Here is a 17,720-nt window from a genome sequence, read left to right as displayed (position 1 = left end):
TGTAGCGCCGCCCCCTGCCGTTTCTTACTCACGTCCACTTTTAGCATAACCCTTTGTCTACACTACATCGGGCGCATTGATTCGCGCACTGACTGCTGCTCTCTTTTCCTACTAACCAATCGGTAGGGACAAGTCTGTTCTTGTAGCCAATCCGTAAACCCGGAAGAAACCCCTGCACTGTTATTGTAAGGTACATCAAAAATTAGTAACTTACCTGACACGGAACTAGTCGCGGAATGTTCGTGCGCGCAGGTGACAGATGAAAAAGGCACGGCGTGACAAAAAATATTATCTTCATTGAAATCATATGATTGCATGACGTCGAGGAACATCGCCACGCCTTCATACTGACAAAATCCGCCTTATATTTAAATGAGCTAACCATTTTCACAGTTTCATATACAGTGACGTTTTTTCTACCACCGCAAGGAAAAGAGAGTGCGAGCGGTTTTATTCTCAAAGGCCAGTTGTTTGCCGACACAAGACGAGTGACAATTGAGACGTCAAGACCACATAACGAACATGGGCCTGATACGGCGAACCTCGGCCACTGTAGCTGGTCTATACTGTACATTTGTCACACTGCTCGTAGTGTGTATCTTTAACTTTAGCGTTACAAACAACACCCTCCCCATCAACGTCGCGTATGGAGCGGTCCTCATCGTGCTGTCAATACTCAGCATCATTGTCGGTAAGTCAAGTTTCCTTGATTCAATTTATAAATTATAAATTAACATTTCAAATTTTCTTAATATCGTTTTATAGTTACCAAGCTATATTTGTATGAACGCAGTTTATTTTATTGATGATGTTTATCATAATAATAGTCATATTTATATTAACATACCGTCACATACGCGAAGTGATAGTGATGCGAATTTTTAAATAATTAAGTTATATTGTATTGACTCGATACTCTCCTTGAAGGTCATATCGCTTATAGCTGACACGATGTTAAAAATTAGAACGAATATATATCAATAACAAAACAGTGGTTGACATTATTATATACGATCTCAAATATATATATGTAAATATATATACATACATTGATGTAAATCTATTCACTTTGTATATACTTATGGAAAGAATTAACGGAACAAATATAGAGAACAGTTTCACCTGTCATTTTGCCTTTACCCTGAAATTTGACTGGGATGTTTGAGTTATGAAACAAAATATTAGATATTTGACTATTGATTATTATAAGAAGCTAAACTTAAATTGGTGTTAAATGAAGATGCTTTTTTTCACAAATATATAAATGAGAATTGAGAAATGGGTACATATACATAATCGACAACTATATCAATCCCGGTATCAGGAGTGAGTGAGTGAGTGAGTTGAGTTTAACGCCGCTTTTAACAGTATTTCAGTTATATCGCGGCGTGTCTGCTTAATGTGGGAGGAAATCTCGAAGTGATGCATTTCTTAGACGTTTACCACTTCGATGAAACCCACGAGCACGGGTATGGTGCTGACAAACCTAGAAACATAATCGGGGCGAACCGGGATTGGAACCCAGCGAATCGCGGCGCCCTAGACGACTGGGCCACCCTCCTGGTATCTGGAAGTATTGGACATTTGAAACTGCACCTACATATCCATATTATTTTCATTATATCAAACCTAATATTATCATACAGCATCCCTTCCGTTCCTCTCGCTGATATAGATTTCAATGTAAGTAACGTCATTTACTAGTGTATGTCTTTAGAGGCCAATTCATGTACTTTGTCAAATGCGGTGTATATTTCATCGATTGAATTCTAACCATTCATATTTTCGAAGTCAATTCATGCCTTTTGTTCCATTGATTCGATTGTCTGCTAAACAACACCTTTTGACCTGACGTCATGAGGCATTTCACTGACGCGATAATGCAACATGACGTCATCCATTGTTCATGACGCTCTAAGCGATTCAACAAGAGATTGTAGGTGTGAATGTCCTTTTCATGTGATCACGGGACCTATGTTAGGAACCAACACGCGAGTTAAAACTATACTTGTGATCCAGTAAATTCCAACTGAACGTGTCATTAAGCGACTTTCGATACAGAGGATGTGACTGTTGATTCGCCAGTTTTAATATTTATTTAAGTTACAGCATAACATCAGTTGCAATTAGGCCATATACAGTTTCACCCTCCCGTCGTTTCATATCCCATATATCAACACGAGTCGATAAAAGTTCCAAACTCCCATGCAGGCCAGTTTTTGGACGATAAACATGGAATACCATTACAATTTGCTGATAATATAACAAAAATAAATAAGGCTAATTTCACTGGCTCGCGGATAGCCGTTGAAAAAAAGTAACGGAGGAAGGAAATGAAAAAAGATGTGTACTTCCTTAAGACTGTAGACAAGTGTCCATGGCCTGGACCGTAGCCCGCTGACTTACCGACGTCGTGGACAGGAAGATGACGAACTGAGGGGATGTGTGATGCAGAGCATTTCACATTTATTTCCTTTGGAGGTAACCGCAAACATGTATATAAATAATTCCGCGTCGTGTGGTTACGTTTTTAAATAATGCAAAGCCATGTGCACTCTACTATTATTGCATCTCTGAAATCTCAAACATTCAGTAGCCAATTCGTCATTATATCAAATTTTATCAGTTAGTATTTAAGTTTTAGGCATATAAAGGCTTAACGTCATATACCACTGCGACGTCATACAAACTGAGGTGCAAAATTTATGTAACTGACAATTGAAAGAATTGTTTCATTATGTCATTTGATTATGTCTATTTAAATGTCACTCCTTTCCTGCGACAGTTTGTGAAAAGTATTCTTCTGCACCGTAATTTTGTGTAGAAATATATTGGTATAATGCAGATTGTGGTAAGAAATGAATTTGAAACCACATGACCATATTTGAAATGTTGTTAATTTATGCCGAAAAAAACAAATTTATTGATTTTCAAAGATAAATTATACTAAGGTACCAATGAGTTGTTGTGTACTATGCGAAAATTACAAACATTACAAACGTATATTGATAAAATCATTTAAATAGAATCTGCCCTTATTGATGATTTCACGTTCAGCCCACAACGAAAACATCGACTCAACGTGATACGTGCGAGTCATATCACTACAACTTCATGTCGTTGCTGACCGTCTCCGTGGTCTAGTGGTAGAGCGCCCGCCCGGAGAGCGGAAGGTCCGGTGTTCGATCCCCGGCCGCGTAATACCAAAAAACGTTTAAAGATGGTACTTGTTGTTACCCTGTCTGGCGCTCGGCATAAAGGGGCTAAAACAAGGACTGGTCGGCTCGGAGACAGTATTCTGTGTCTGAGTGGGGTATTCATGTTAAACTGCGGCATGGTATCTCAGTGAGCTAGCACTGTCAATCGGCATCAGTCCGGACTAGTACAATCAGCCACACACATACGTGCATGCACGTCGCTATATAAGTGCAATGATCTTGGGCGCGACGTTAAACCTAAATTCATCTCACCTCATGTCGTTGCTGATGTATTCATTTTGACTTTCAGGTATATCTGCCGAGCACCCTGAAGAAAGCGTCCTCCGATCCTTTCAGCTCTGTCTCGCGGCAATGTGGGGCAGCATTGGCATCTATCACGTGACTGAAGGCACCAACCCCCAGGGTGTGACAGATTCCCAGGCGCTATGGGCGGGGTACGGCGCCTTCCTCCTGATATTCCTCCTCTTCGTCATCGGATCGCTTCAGCACAAGGCGAAGTTTGCAGCGGTTCTCTCCCTTGGTTTCTTTCTCTCCTGCATTTTCGAGATTGCCTCCCTTTGGCGACCCCTCCGCTCCAGTGCCGGTTCCTACTACATCCTCCTCGCCGCTCTGACCCTCTACAGCATCGCCAGCAACCTCATCACCAAGCTGAAGAAACGAGACGACAAAGACAACATTGAACCCCAAAACCACGCTCAAGGTCACTCGAAAGATTACATCCCTCTGGGCCATGCTATGGACACGCTAGCCTTTGCTATATTTGCTGGCCACGTGACAGGTATCTATAACAACCCCAGACAGGAGTTCATGTGGGTCGTATCAGCTGGTATATTCCAATCGGTCGCCGGCGTCGTCGCTGTCCGTCGTTCCGACGCCTACAACGGCTGCCTCTTTTTCCTCCACGGCATGTTCTGGATGGCCAACGCTTACACCCTCACTGTGGAATATGCCACGGGAACCCCAATGCCACCCCTTATAGCTGTGCAAGTCATCTACATCATCACCTTTTTCTGCGTCTCAATTATCTCCCTTACCCGCGAGATCTACCAATTCCTTCAACACCTTTCTCTCTGCATCATGTGCATCGCCTTCTGCGTCAACGGTTTCTCCGGCGTCTTCCTCGGCGCCATGGGGTGGATCAGCTTCATTTTCTCCCTCTACGGCCTCGCCGCCCACATCAGTCGTCTCCAGAACGGCTCCTTCAAGATCCCGCTCGGGGTCCGATGCGTTGAGACGGCAAAACTGAAAAACTTCCTGGTGAACAAATGCCGCTGTTGCGCCGTCTGCATCTACGGTAGGCTGAAGGAGTCGGGAGGACGTCGTAGTAGCAGCCTCTTCTCCTCCAGTGAGATGTTGGGCTTCTCCAAGTATCTGGACCTCGATAGTGTCGGGTTTGCCCTCAATGCTGTATCGGCTCTTGCCGTTGTCTGGGCCCCACTGGGACCAGCAGTCATGCCATGGGTGATTGGGTTCGGCGGTATTCCTCAGATGGTTGTAGCATCCATTGCCTTCGCTAGAGGCCTGACGGTAGAGAGCTGTGCCTTCTTCACCTTCTCCTGTCTCTGGTTGATCTGGGGACCTGCTCGTGGACTTGGCATCCTCGTCCTGGACAACAGTGTTGCTGCTGCTACTGGTTGTATCGCCTTCCTGTGTGTGGGTCTCCTCAACATGGGTTTGGCCGCCCTCATCAACAAGGCATGGTTCGTCGTCTGTGCTGTCTTCGAACTGGTCGTCCTGGCCTTCCTGCTGCGCGTTCTCGCCGTCCCTGCTGTCAGCGTCTACGAGATTGTCATCATCATCATATTCGTCATCGTCTGCGTGTACTGCTTCGCTGCCTCTGCTCTGAAGACTGTGTGGGGTCGGGACGTCCTGCCCATGGGTAAACCTCTTCTCCAGGTTAGCTACATCCACTCTCAAGGGGACAGGGCAATATGGGCAGATGCGAAGAAGCAAAGCGGAGTTAACACAATTGGAGGTATGTATTCAATCCCTTACAAATTCATTGAAAAATACCATGACCATGCACGTTACATGCCTATTTATCTTCATACATTTGTCTTCAAGAGTAATTTAAATTGAATTTATTTTCGTTATTGTTCACAGGCTTTCCAAATACAAAAACATCTTCTCCCGTACTAACATGACTTTTAGTGTCACCATTGTATATACCCTTCTCGATTTCAGAGATAATGAACAAAGGCGGCATCTGTGGTATTCCGACTGATGTGGTGTACGTGCTTGTCGCTGCTGTCAAGTTCCCAAAGTCTGTCGAGGTAAGAAATACCATCATGCAAAACTACCGGGGCAAGTTCAAATATTCATGCATTCTATGACATCCAAATGAAGATGAAACATCCACCAATATACTACTCAAAAACAGTCATGACAAATTAACTATTATAGTAATATGAAAGGATCTGGCTGTCCTTAACTTATTTTGAGTAGTATTTACTATTTACCTTACCAACAACGTTTCTCAGTTGACTGAATCTAATTCTCTCTGAGTTATGCTCTCAGTTATTCATTATAGAGTTTCATGTCGTGTGCTCATGTTTGAACCTGTGTGTGTCTGGTACAGAGAGCCTACAAGTCCAAGAAGGAGGCCGAGGACAGACCTATGTCTATGTGGATCTCCCGGAGAGATCAGATCGCAGCAGGACGTCCTTTGTTTGGGGAGCTCCTGTGGGACTTTATGGAGGAGATCTGGCCAGGAACTGTCAGTCTAGTGCTGCCCAAAGGTACGTTCCACTTTATATAGCCACTCTAGTGCTGCCCAAAGGTACGCCCCACTTTATATAGCCACTCTAGTGCCGTCCAAAGGCACGCCCCACTTTTTATAGCCAGTCCAGTGCTGCCCAAAGGTACGACCCACTTTATATAGCCAGTCTAGTGCTGCCCATAGGTACGCCCCACTTTATATAGCCAGTCTAGTACAGCCCAAAGGTACGCCCCACTTTATATGGCCAGTCTAGTGCCGTCAAAGGTACGCCCCACTTTATATAGTCAGTCTAGTGCCGCCAAAGGCACGCCCCACTTTATATAGCCACTCTGGTGCGGCCCAAAGGCACGCCCCACATTATATAGCCAGTCTAGTGCTACATAAAGGTACGCCCCATTAATGAATACAGAACTGCTATACAATGTATAACGGTTCTCTTTTGGTCTTCATTCAATCATTCCTTCTTTAATGATATGCAGTCTTTCCAAAAATATACATGTAAAACAACTTTACTTTGGAGTACACAATACAACGCATATGCAATGCAATGATTTTTTGTGAATTTGAGTAAAATCTAAAATTACATTTACTGCAAGCCTTTTTCAGTTCAATGTGGAATATTGTGATGATACAACGTGTGTCCGTTCTCCCAGGCCCGTGGTTGGACAGTCTAGGTATTGGATACGCTGAGAAGTACATCGGCCGTCCCGACAGTATCGCCACCCGTATGCCCGACAACACCGTCACGTCCGCCCTCCTCGACATCTGCGGCCCCGTAGCCTCCACCTCCGCGAACCCCACTGGCGAGGCCGACACCACCCATCATCTCCAAGTGCTGGCTAAGCTGGGACTTGAAAACGTAAGCTTTGGCATATTATATGTTTCCAAAACATTAAACTGTGCTCCAGTTTAGAACTTTTTAGTTCCATAATGTATGACGTAATATAGTGAGTGAGTGAGTGAGTGAGTATGGTTTTTTCGCCGCTTTTAGCAATATTCTAGTAATATCATGGCGGCGGACACCAGAAATGGGCTTCACACATTGCACCCATGTCGGGATTCGAACCCGGGTCTTCGGAGTGACGAGCAAAAGCTTTAACCACTAGGCTACCCCACCGCCCCGAAAACGTGATGTAACCCAGTGTTGATGTTGATATAGGGTAATTCATATAGCGAAAGGATGCACATCACACCTGGTCATGCTCAAAACACTTGGCATAATTACTTGGGTCAACGGATCAGTGTGCATCCCAATTTCATTCTCAACTCCATTGGAAGTATACATATCAGAACATTTCTACTATGAAAAGGAATAAGCAACATTCTCCTTAGCAAAAGGGTATATTTGTTGGTCTATGTACGATTTTATATGATAGCATTTGAAATAGCGACAGGCATTGAGATGGCGTGTTTTATAAAGGTTTTCCGTATTATGAGTATGTGTGTTATTATCAGGTTTCTCTATTTTCCCTTTCTCACCGTACCTATATTTCAATTACAGTAGAACATGGATATAACGAACTACAAGGAACCAGAGAAATCAGTTCGTTATATCTGTTGTTCGTTATATGCGTTTTCGCTCGGAAACGTCCGCCATCTTGGACAAAACAAAACACAATACACGTTGCAGCAATGACTTGTATAGGAGATAAATCGGGGATTTCTTAACAGTTCGTTGTATCCGTTTGTTCGCTATATCCGTGTTCGTTATATCCGTGTTCTACTGTAGATGAAAACTGAGTAACGTTGTATTTACATGTTTTAGTGTGACGGAATTCTATGCAGCGGCCCAGCTCCGGAGAACTCCGCATCCACGGTCGTGGATTGTCGGAATATCAACAAAGGGCAGCTCGGGTTTTTCCGTATCGGGATCGTCAAGAGAACCTTTGTTGATTCGGTGTTCGAGGGAGTTCTCAACTCACACAGAGGGAAGAAGATGGGTCTCCCCGCTTCTCCTTCAACCGCCAGCCTCGGCAGCCGAGACAGCGGTATGGGCGGCGGTGACGGTAACAACACTGATTCCCCCAACAAACACGCCGACTCCGACAGCGGAGGCGGCCATGACAACCCCGCATTTGAAGACGACACCGTCTCCATCCCTCTTGACGACGTCACTACGGAAGCACAGGTTTATGAAGAGCAGATAGGCGGTAGAACCAACCCATCTTACGACGAGGAAGAGTTCTCAACCGTTACTGGTTCCGAGACATACTCTAGAGACAACCCATACGACGAGGCTGCTCCCGCTGCTCCCGGCCGAGCCACTCTGAATGTAGACTTCGGGTCGGCAAGGTCCACTGATCAGAATCCTTACGAACCTATAGCTCGATTTTCGGGTGTCCCTGCTCTTCTTAAAGCATCGAGACAGATTGGCGGTAAAAAGTCACACAGTTTTGGCGGCGCTGATGCCCATATTCGGCTGAACCCAGTCTACAAAGATAAATGAAAGTTGGTATGAACTCGTTCAATGAAACTTGCTAGTCTGTGATTTCCTGAGACTCCTTGCCTCAACTTATGTTATTTACTACAAAGAATAAAAATGTTATTCTTGATGAGGCGAACGTACGTTCACACCGTTCACAATGTTCAGATAAGTTCTTGACTGGTACCACTGGTCATGGACTTATATCTTGTTGTAGATGCTCAAAATTCAACAACTTGTCATTGGAGAATGGTTTGGAGAAAGTCTCATATTACTCGAGTTAAACATCTGATACATATTCACAAATACACCACAAAACAGTTTTATCTAATGTTGCCCTCTGAAGGCCTTCCTACAGTACTTACGATTTATTGATGATATTATGATTATACTGATATTTTATTTAAACAAACTTATTATGGTGCTCTCTGAGCTCTCTCCAACTGAACTTACAATAAGTTGATGATTTTATTATTATACTTATGTGTATTCAATGGAATACCTTGTAAATATGTAAATAATAATTTACGACTGGCACAATGGTGCACCATTGTGGAAACTGGCACAATGGTGCAATCGATGTGGAATTATCAGTAACATGACACAAGCTTGAAGAAAATCCTGATATGTCGACGTCGGTTACTGCAAAATGTCATCTATAGCAAACTCTAGTCCACAAAATCTCTGTTCACGTGACCAGCCAGTACGGATATAACGAACTTAAAGTAATGGTTCGCCATATCCGTTGCAAATCGGGAGAATGAATTTGAATATGTGTAGAATGTATATTAGTTTTCTGTTTTTATGTATTTTTATACTGATGCAATGTGCAATGCGTATTTCACAATAAAATATGAACTTAAAATGAGTCATTTGTTTTCCTTACCCTAACGATTTTCATATATGTTAACGACTCGTCGGAGGGGATGAATCGTTTGAGTATCATATCAGATGAATATTGGCGCTATGGCAGCTCAATAACCAGAGAGGCATTTTAATAGACGTGGGGTGGAGTAGACTGTGGGACATCTTTGTATCAGAATCAGTTGTTTAGAAACTACAGTTCTGAATGTGTAAGTCTGACCATAGTTATGTATGTGTAAGTCGAACCATAGGTATGAGTCGAACCATAGTTCTGAATGTTTAAGTCGAACCATAGGTGTGAGTCGAACTATAGCTCTAAATGTGTAAGTCGAACCATAGTTCTGAATGTGTAAGTCGAACCATAAGTGTGAGTCGAACCGTAGTTCTGAATGTGTAAGTCGAACCATAGTTTTGAATGTGTGAGTCGAACCATAGTTCTGAATGTGTAAGTCGAACCATAGTTCTAAATGTGTAAGTCGAACCATAGTTCTGCATGTGTAAGTCGAACCATAGGTGTGAATCGAACCATAGTTCTGAATGTGTAAGTCAAACCTTAGTTTTGAATGTGTGAGTCGAACCATAGATATGAATGTGAAAGTCGAACGGTAGTTTTGAATGTGTAAGTCAAACCATAGATGTTAGTCGAACCATAGTTCTGAATGTGTGAGTCGAACCATAGGTTTGAATCGAACCATAGTTATGAATGTGTAAGTCGAACCGTAGTTCTGAATGTGTAAGTCGAACCATAGTTCTGAATGTTTAAGTCGAACCATAGTTCTGAATGTGTAAGTCGAACCGTAGTTTTGAATGTGTAAGTCGAACCATAGTTCTGAATATGTAAGTCGAACCATAGTTCTGAATGTGTAAGTCGAACCATAGGTTTGAGTCGAACTATAGCTCTGAATGTGTAAGTCGAACCGTAGTTCTGAATGTGTAAGTCGAACCATAGTTCTGAATGTGTAAGTCGAACCGTAGTTCTGAATGTGTAAGTCAAACAATAGATGTTAGTCGAACCATAGTTCTGAATGTGTGAGTCGAATCATAGGTTTGAGTCGAACCATAGTTCTGAATGTGTAAGTCGAACCATAGTTCTGAATTTGTAAGTCGAACCGTAGTTCTGAATGTGTGAGTGGAACCATAGTTCTGAATGTGTAAGTCGAACCATAGTTCTGAATGTGTAAGTCGAACCGTAGTTCTGAATGTGTAAGTCGAACCATAGTTCTGAATGTGTGAGTCGAACCATAGTTCTGAATGTGTAAGTCGAACCGTAGTTTTGAATGTGTAAGTAAAACCATAGGTTTGAGTCGAACCGTAGTTCTGAATATGTAAGTCGATTCGTAGTTCTGCATGTGTAAGTCGAATCATAGGTTTGAGTCGAACCATAGTTCTGAATGTTTAAGGCGAACCATAGTTCTGAATGTGGAAGTCGAACCATAGGTGTGAGTCGAACCATAGTTCTGAATGTGTAAGTCGAACCGTAGTTCTGAATGTGTAAGTCGAACCATAGTTCTGAATGTGTAAGTCGAACCATAGTTCTGAATGTGTAAGTCGAACCATAGTTCTGAATGTGTAAGTCGAACCATAGTTCTGAATATGTGAGTCGAGCGAGTGTTCAGAAAGTGAAGGCGAACCATAGATTTAGATGTGTGATTCGAACCGTAGTGTTGAATGTGTGAGTCGAACTGTAGTTCTGAATAGTGAACATCGCCACGCTCACATCAGGCAGTTTTAATGATCTAGTGTTCCTCGCCATCCTTACATTAGACAGTTTAGATGGTCTAGTGTATCTTGAAACCTATGCATTATGGTCTAGTGTTCCTCGCCATCCTTACATTAGACAGTTAAGATGGTCTAGTGTATCTTGAAACCTATGCATTATGGTCTAGTGTACCTCACCATGCTTACATTAGACCGTTTCAGTGGTCGGGTGCATTTCACCACCACTTAGATCCCCAAGTCATCTGTCCCCTACTGGAATAGGCCTCCAAGGAGCGATGTTTCGTCATGTCTGTTTCCGTGGTCTCCTCGCTGTACTATACACATATATACCACTCCATCCTTGATAGGGATACAGCGCATTGGGATTCATACTTACAATTAAAAATTTAAAAAATAAAAATTAAAAATTTCACTGAGTAATCAAAAATTGATTTATCCATTTGATTTGTATGTGGTAAACTGGAATGGCTATTCGTAAGTACGTGAAACATGATCTTAGCAGAGTGAACTAGAAATAATTAGTTTTAGGATGAGTGCAATCTTGCGAACCACATATAAACTGCCAATGCAGGAGAACAACCAGTCCAGACCATCCTCTGAAATAGATTCCATTTAACACGAAGGGCAAATAGCTGCGAAAAACTATACAAATGAACCACTGAAAATCAGTGACGACACAAAGTGTTCACTGACAGAGAACCCTGAATGACAAGGACGGGGAAAACCTGAAAAGTCAGAAAACACGCGTATTTAATTAACTGAAGTAATCTCCCTTTGCCCAATTCGCTACCTTCTGTCCAAGCTAGTTCTGACATGTCCCATAAGGTGCCGTTGTACATGTTCAGTCGTAAACGTTCTTTACCGAGGACAACCGAACGACTTGCGGTCAGTGCAATAAGTGCGGCTAGGGGAGTGTTTAGCATGGGGTTAAGCGCAAAGGAAAATAACACCTTCATCACGCTCACGTTAAGGGATTAGGGTGGTAATGTCCGTGTCCCGTGGTAAAAGCTGAGGATTGTCACAATGGGGAGGATTAGGCAATAGTTACCAATGTGTAGCTTGTCTGACCTATTTCAGGGGACGGGGAGAGGCGAGTTTATGACATCACACAGGTTATTAAAGCTTGAAAATGGATTTAACGCTTCAACTGTGATGTTTTGTTAAAGGTATTCTTGTAAAGATAAATTTATTTACGCTTACAATGAAATACGAAATGTCTCTTGTTAGTTTTAAGTGCCTTTGATTAGACTTGCCATCTTTGAACATTACCTTCCCAATCATAATGTTAACTGTTATCCCTGGATGATATGATTTCATCCTCGTTGCAACCATGACTACCAATAAATGTCCTATTTCCATCTTGTTGACAACTGATCATGAGAACGCCCTCGCCAATATCAAACTCAACTCATTCACTTTCACAAACCGTAAAAGTGTCTACCGTGTGTAAGTGTTAAATCATAACCATTCAAACTCGATTATCGATTAAATTCGTTACAGAACATTAAATACAAAATATGTGATTGGTGGACACATTTTCAATTGTGCACTATATATGCTCAGTACAGACATGGGTTATCACGGAAAACGTGAAAAAATACCCTGTATATTTCTAACAAGGATCAATCTGTTTAGTAGTGACAGTACATTTGAAATCCCTATTCAGTTCTAAGGGAACGACTACAAGCACTTCAATGATAAATCTCATTATGCAAAATCAATATTTTTAACACTGACAATACACGGAGACCCACTATTGCGTTTTCCGGGAACTATCACTATCACTTCAATGATAATCTTGTTGTGCAAAGGATATATTCTTAACGCTGACAGATGCAGGTTTGATGAAATTCCATATCTCATTCTCGGGAAAGACTACTTCAGTGGAACCTATATAGAAGTATAAAGAATCAACGTAAGCCCTTAATCTTGTCTGGAGAATGAGGAAGTTGTCGAGACGCTCCATTGTAGCAACGCCAATTACGTTTGTTGGAAGGCAAAGAGAGCAGGCAGGACCGATTGTGTAGTGTGGGTAGGTTTGCATGATTAAACATGCAGTATCTGTCTATAAACCGTGTTATGTTGACTCACGGAGACGGCCGGACAGACGGAGCAGTAATTGGTGGATACGACATTGTGGACGGTGCTTCCCCAAATGAATCCCCAAGATGGATATGGAGACGACTTTAGATCTTGAATAAACACGTGTATGTCATATTACGACATGTAATATTATAATTACACATGTCAATATTTTATACCAGCCATTTCGTCTTTGCTTGTGTCACTCCTGGAAAACCTACTAACACGTGGGTGTGGTTTTTTAAAATATATATTTGTGTGTTGTTATTTCTGTTTGTTTTGTGATGAGTTCTTTTGGCTGGGGTTAGGAAGATTTTTTAGTGGGGTTTCATTTCTATTCCATTTAGTTTATATCATTTTAAGTTGTTCTTTTAGCTTAGTAACATTTCGAAGAATGTGAAGACGCCCCCAAACTGCAGCCTTCTGCTTAACCATAACCGAGATTGTCAGAAGGGCTGTGTTAGTAGTAGTAGTAGTAGTAGTAGTAGTTTGGTTTGGTTTGTTTGTTGTTTAACGCCGCACTCAGCATTTTTTACAGCTATAAGACGGCGGTCTGTAAATAATCGAGTATGGACCAGACAATCCAGTGATGATTGACATCATGCGCATTGATCCACCCAATTGGGATACGATGACATGCATCAACCATTAGATTAGATTAGACTTGCCATCTTTTCTCTGAACATTACCTTCCCAATCATAATGTTTACTGTTATCCCTGGATGATATGATTTCATCCTCGTTGCAACCATGACTACCAGTAAATGTCCTATTTCCATCTTGTTGACAACTGACCATGAGAACGCCCTCGCCAATATTAAACTCAACTCATTCACTTTCACATACCGTAAAAGTGTCTACCGTGTGTAAGTGTTAAATCATAACCATTCAAACTCGATTATCGATTAAATTCGTTACAGAACATTAAATACAAAATATGTGATTGGTGGACACATTTTCAATTGTGCACTATATATGCTCAGTACAGACATGGGTTATCACGGAAAACGTGAAAAAAATACCCTGTAAATTTCTAACAAGGATCAATCTGTTTAGTAGTGACAGTACATGTACATTTGAAATCCCTATTCGGTTCTAAGGGAACGACTACAAGCACTTCGATGATAAATCTCATTATGCAAAATCAATATTTTTAACACTGACAATACACGGAGACCCACTATTGCGTTTTCCGGGAACTATCACTATCACTTCAATGATAATCTTGTTGTGCAAAGGATATATTCTTAACGCTGACAGATGCAGGTTTGATGAAATTCCATATCTCATTCTCGGGAAAGACTACTTCAGTGGAACCTATATAGAAGTATAAAGAATCAACGTAAGCCCTTAATCTTGTCTGGAGAATGAGGAAGTTGTCGAGACGCTCCATTGTAGCAACGCCAATTTCGTTTGTTGGAACGCAAAGAGAGCTGGCAGGACCGAGTGTGTAGTGTGGGTAGGTCGGCATGATTAAACATGCAGTATCTGTCTATAAACCGTGTTATGTTGACTCACGGAGACGGCCGGACAGACGGAGCAGTAATTGGTGGATACGACATTGTGGACGGTGCTTCCCCAAATGAATCCCCAAGATGGATATGGAGACGACTTTAGATCTTGAATAAACACGTGTATGTCATATTACGACATGTAATATTTTAATTACACATGTCAATATTTTATACCAGCCATTTCGTCTTTGCTTGTGTCACTCCTGGAAAACCTACTAACACGTGGGTGTGGTTTTTTTAAATATATATTTGTATGTTGTTATTTCTGTTTGTTTTGTGATGAGTTCTTTTGGCTGGGGTTAGGAAGATTTTCGTGGGGTTTTATTTCTATTCCATTTAGTTTATATCATTTTAAGTTGTTCTTTTAGCTTAGTAACATTTCGAAGAATGTGAAGACGCCCCCAATCTGCAGCCTTCTGCTTAACCATAACCGAGATTGTCAGAAGGGCTGTATTAGTAGTAGTAGTAGTAGTAGTAGTTTGTTTTGGTTGGTTTGTTGTTTAACGCCGCACTCAGCAATATTCCAGCTATAAGACGGCGGTCTGTAAATAATCGAGTCTGGACCAGACAATCCAGTGATGATTGACATCATACGCATTCATCCACCCAATTCGGATACGATGACATGCATCAACCAAGTCAGCGAGCTTGACCAACCGATCCCGTTAGTCGCCTCTTACGAGAAGCATAGTCGCCTTTTACGGCAAGCATGGTATCATCACTATTTGATAGTGACACGGGTCAGTAGTAGTAGTAGTAGTAGTAGTAGTGGTAGTGGTGGTGGTGGTAGTAGTAGTGGTGGTAGTAGTAGTAGTAGTAGTAGTAGTAGTAGTAGTAGTAGTAGTAGTAGTATTTGAAGGGCTGTATGCCTGACAAATAACCCGGGTACTCTCCAATTGTGGGTCAACGGATTGGGAGGTACCAAACCTAAGGCACCGAGAACAATGGGGAGTCGGACAACTTGGTACTTGAGATGCAAGCGTGACATTTCGAAAGCGAGGTCCGCATACTTGCAATGTTTTTCAATGTGTTGACAATGTGATAAACAGTAACAAAATGATCGAGCCACTCCATCGTCTCGCTCAAGATACTGTGACCCGTGCTTGTGGGTTTCATCGAAGTGGTAAACGTCTGAGATATGCATCACTTCGGGCTTTCCTCCAACATTAAGCTTACACGCCGTGATATGACTGGAATACCGTTAAAAGCGGCGTTAAACCCAACTCACTCACTCACTCACTCAAGATACTGTGTGTGTGGCAAAGTTGGGCATTCATTGACAATGCGTTGGACAGTCTCATTAAATTCATTACCTAATCTACATATCATATTTGCATTTTGAGTGTTTCGAGTGGGAAGTGACTGGTCCTGAGCATCAAACAGAAAGCCTTCTGTTTCACTTTATTATTATTGTTGTTGTTGTTGTTGTTGCTGCTGTTGTTGTTGCTGTTTTTGTTATTCTTGTTAGTAGTAGTAGTAGTTTTGTTGTCGTTAATGTAGATGCGGATGTTGTAAACAGGTGATGTGTAGATGACTAAATTATCAGGTGATCATGCGACTGGATGATTAGGTGACAGCTGATAGCTAATCTGTTTCTGAAATCCGTTTAGCCATGGATTTTTAACAATACGTTAAGGAGAGGCCGGCAATTGCGAGTATCTTTTTCTAACTTACACATCTCTTCTTGTAGACATTGACTGAACATTCTTTTGAGAAACTGTTTGAAACTACTCCAGGGTGCCGTTGTACAAAGCGTGATCGTAACTCCCATACCTTAACATAGACTTAGACATAGAAAGCCGTAGCGCTGAGGTTGTGTTGAACAACGGCACCCTGAACTCTATTGGGAGTCGCCCTTGCATGACGCACGTTGAAATTTTGTCTAAGCTGTTAATGCATGTGCGCAACGTTCCGTCACGGGTTGATCTTTACGATGCACGGTACAAGGCTCTTTACAGTTACGCAGGGCCCTAAACAGAGATTTAGAGCATGAGAACATAGCCCTGAACAAGGATATAAATGTTGCTCCTGGTTTTTCTATTCGCTTTTCTCATCAAAGGTTTATCTCACTGCTTTAACATGAGTATCGTGTTTGTAACAGTATGTAACACAACATATATATAATTTTCTAAGCCTAAAAGTATAATACAGATATTTGAAAATAATTAATTGTTTGTATAGGCTTCTTGACAGGCGGAGACCGCCTCCGTGGTCTAGAGGGGGACCGTCCGCCCGGAGTGCGGAAGGTCCGGGGTTCGATGCCGGGCCGCGTCATACCAAAAGACGTTAAAAGATGGTACTCTTGTTGTTACCCTGTCTGGCGCTCGGCATTAAGGGGCTGAAACAAGGAGCGGTCGACTCGGAGTCAGGATACTGTGTCAAAGTGGGGTATGCACGTCGCTTTATAAGCGCAATAATCTTGGACGCGACGTTAAACCCCATTTCACCTCACCTCAAATTATAACTGGCTTCATTTGCACGTATACTAGTATGTGTGAGTATGGGTAGATAAACAGACGGACAGATAAATTTCGAATCATGAGATGAATTATCATGTATGATATATGAACATTTTGAAGTAAGTTATGATATACAATGTATATTGATTAAGAGGTTAGACAGGGGTTTCCATAAATACATGAAGAGGTATGCCGTGGTTATCAGTTTGGATATTTCTATGTTTTTTTATCTCCAAGACCAGGAAGAAGATTGATAGAACGTTTGATCTATTCCAAGACGTTTACATAGGCCACACCTTACACTTTGAGTATATTATCCAGATAAGACAAATCGCATATCGTGTTGCTTTTTCCAATATTTGAAGACCTGCTGACTCCAGGTGTCTTAATCAACGCTGGGAAGGAATGTTGGAATGTTCAGCATGATAACCCTTGACTTGGTGACTCCGAACATGACTGTCTACTGTCTCGCAATTAAGTGGATTGATAAAAGCATCCTGTTTGACAAATATTTTAAATTTCAAGAAGAAAAAATAAAACTTAATATCTTGATTATATCGAAGCACTGAGATGTAATTTAAAGTGTTTACTTGCATGAATGAGTAGGGGCCTCATGCAAAGTCAGTTGAGTTGTTGCTACAAATATTACGTATACATTCTTTTATAAGCATTTAGTTGGATGTGAACATGAGAAGGAGTATTACTATGGACAACAACTTCTTT

At 41.8% G+C, this 17,720-nt stretch overlaps 1 protein-coding gene across 1 annotated transcript; it reads left to right on the top strand.

Moving 5' to 3' along the window:
- Positions 1–280: 280 nt before the first annotated feature.
- LOC139480057 (uncharacterized) lies at positions 281–9,184 on the top strand. Its single transcript, XM_071263037.1, has 6 exons — positions 281–691; positions 3,508–5,193; positions 5,403–5,491; positions 5,797–5,956; positions 6,591–6,796; positions 7,703–9,184. The coding sequence occupies exons 1-6, from the start codon at positions 523–525 to the stop codon at positions 8,381–8,383; spliced, it is 2,991 nt and encodes a 996-aa protein (XP_071119138.1). The 5' UTR covers positions 281–522; the 3' UTR covers positions 8,384–9,184.
- The last annotated feature ends 8,536 nt before the right edge of the window (positions 9,185–17,720 follow it).

This window comes from Haliotis cracherodii, unplaced genomic scaffold (assembly GCF_022045235.1).
Source record: "Haliotis cracherodii isolate W230 unplaced genomic scaffold, xgHalCrac1.p SCAF_4, whole genome shotgun sequence".
NCBI lineage: Eukaryota > Metazoa > Mollusca > Gastropoda > Lepetellida > Haliotidae > Haliotis > Haliotis cracherodii.
The sequence above is the reverse complement of the archived record's forward strand: the minus strand, read 5'-3'. Positions and strand labels throughout refer to the sequence as shown.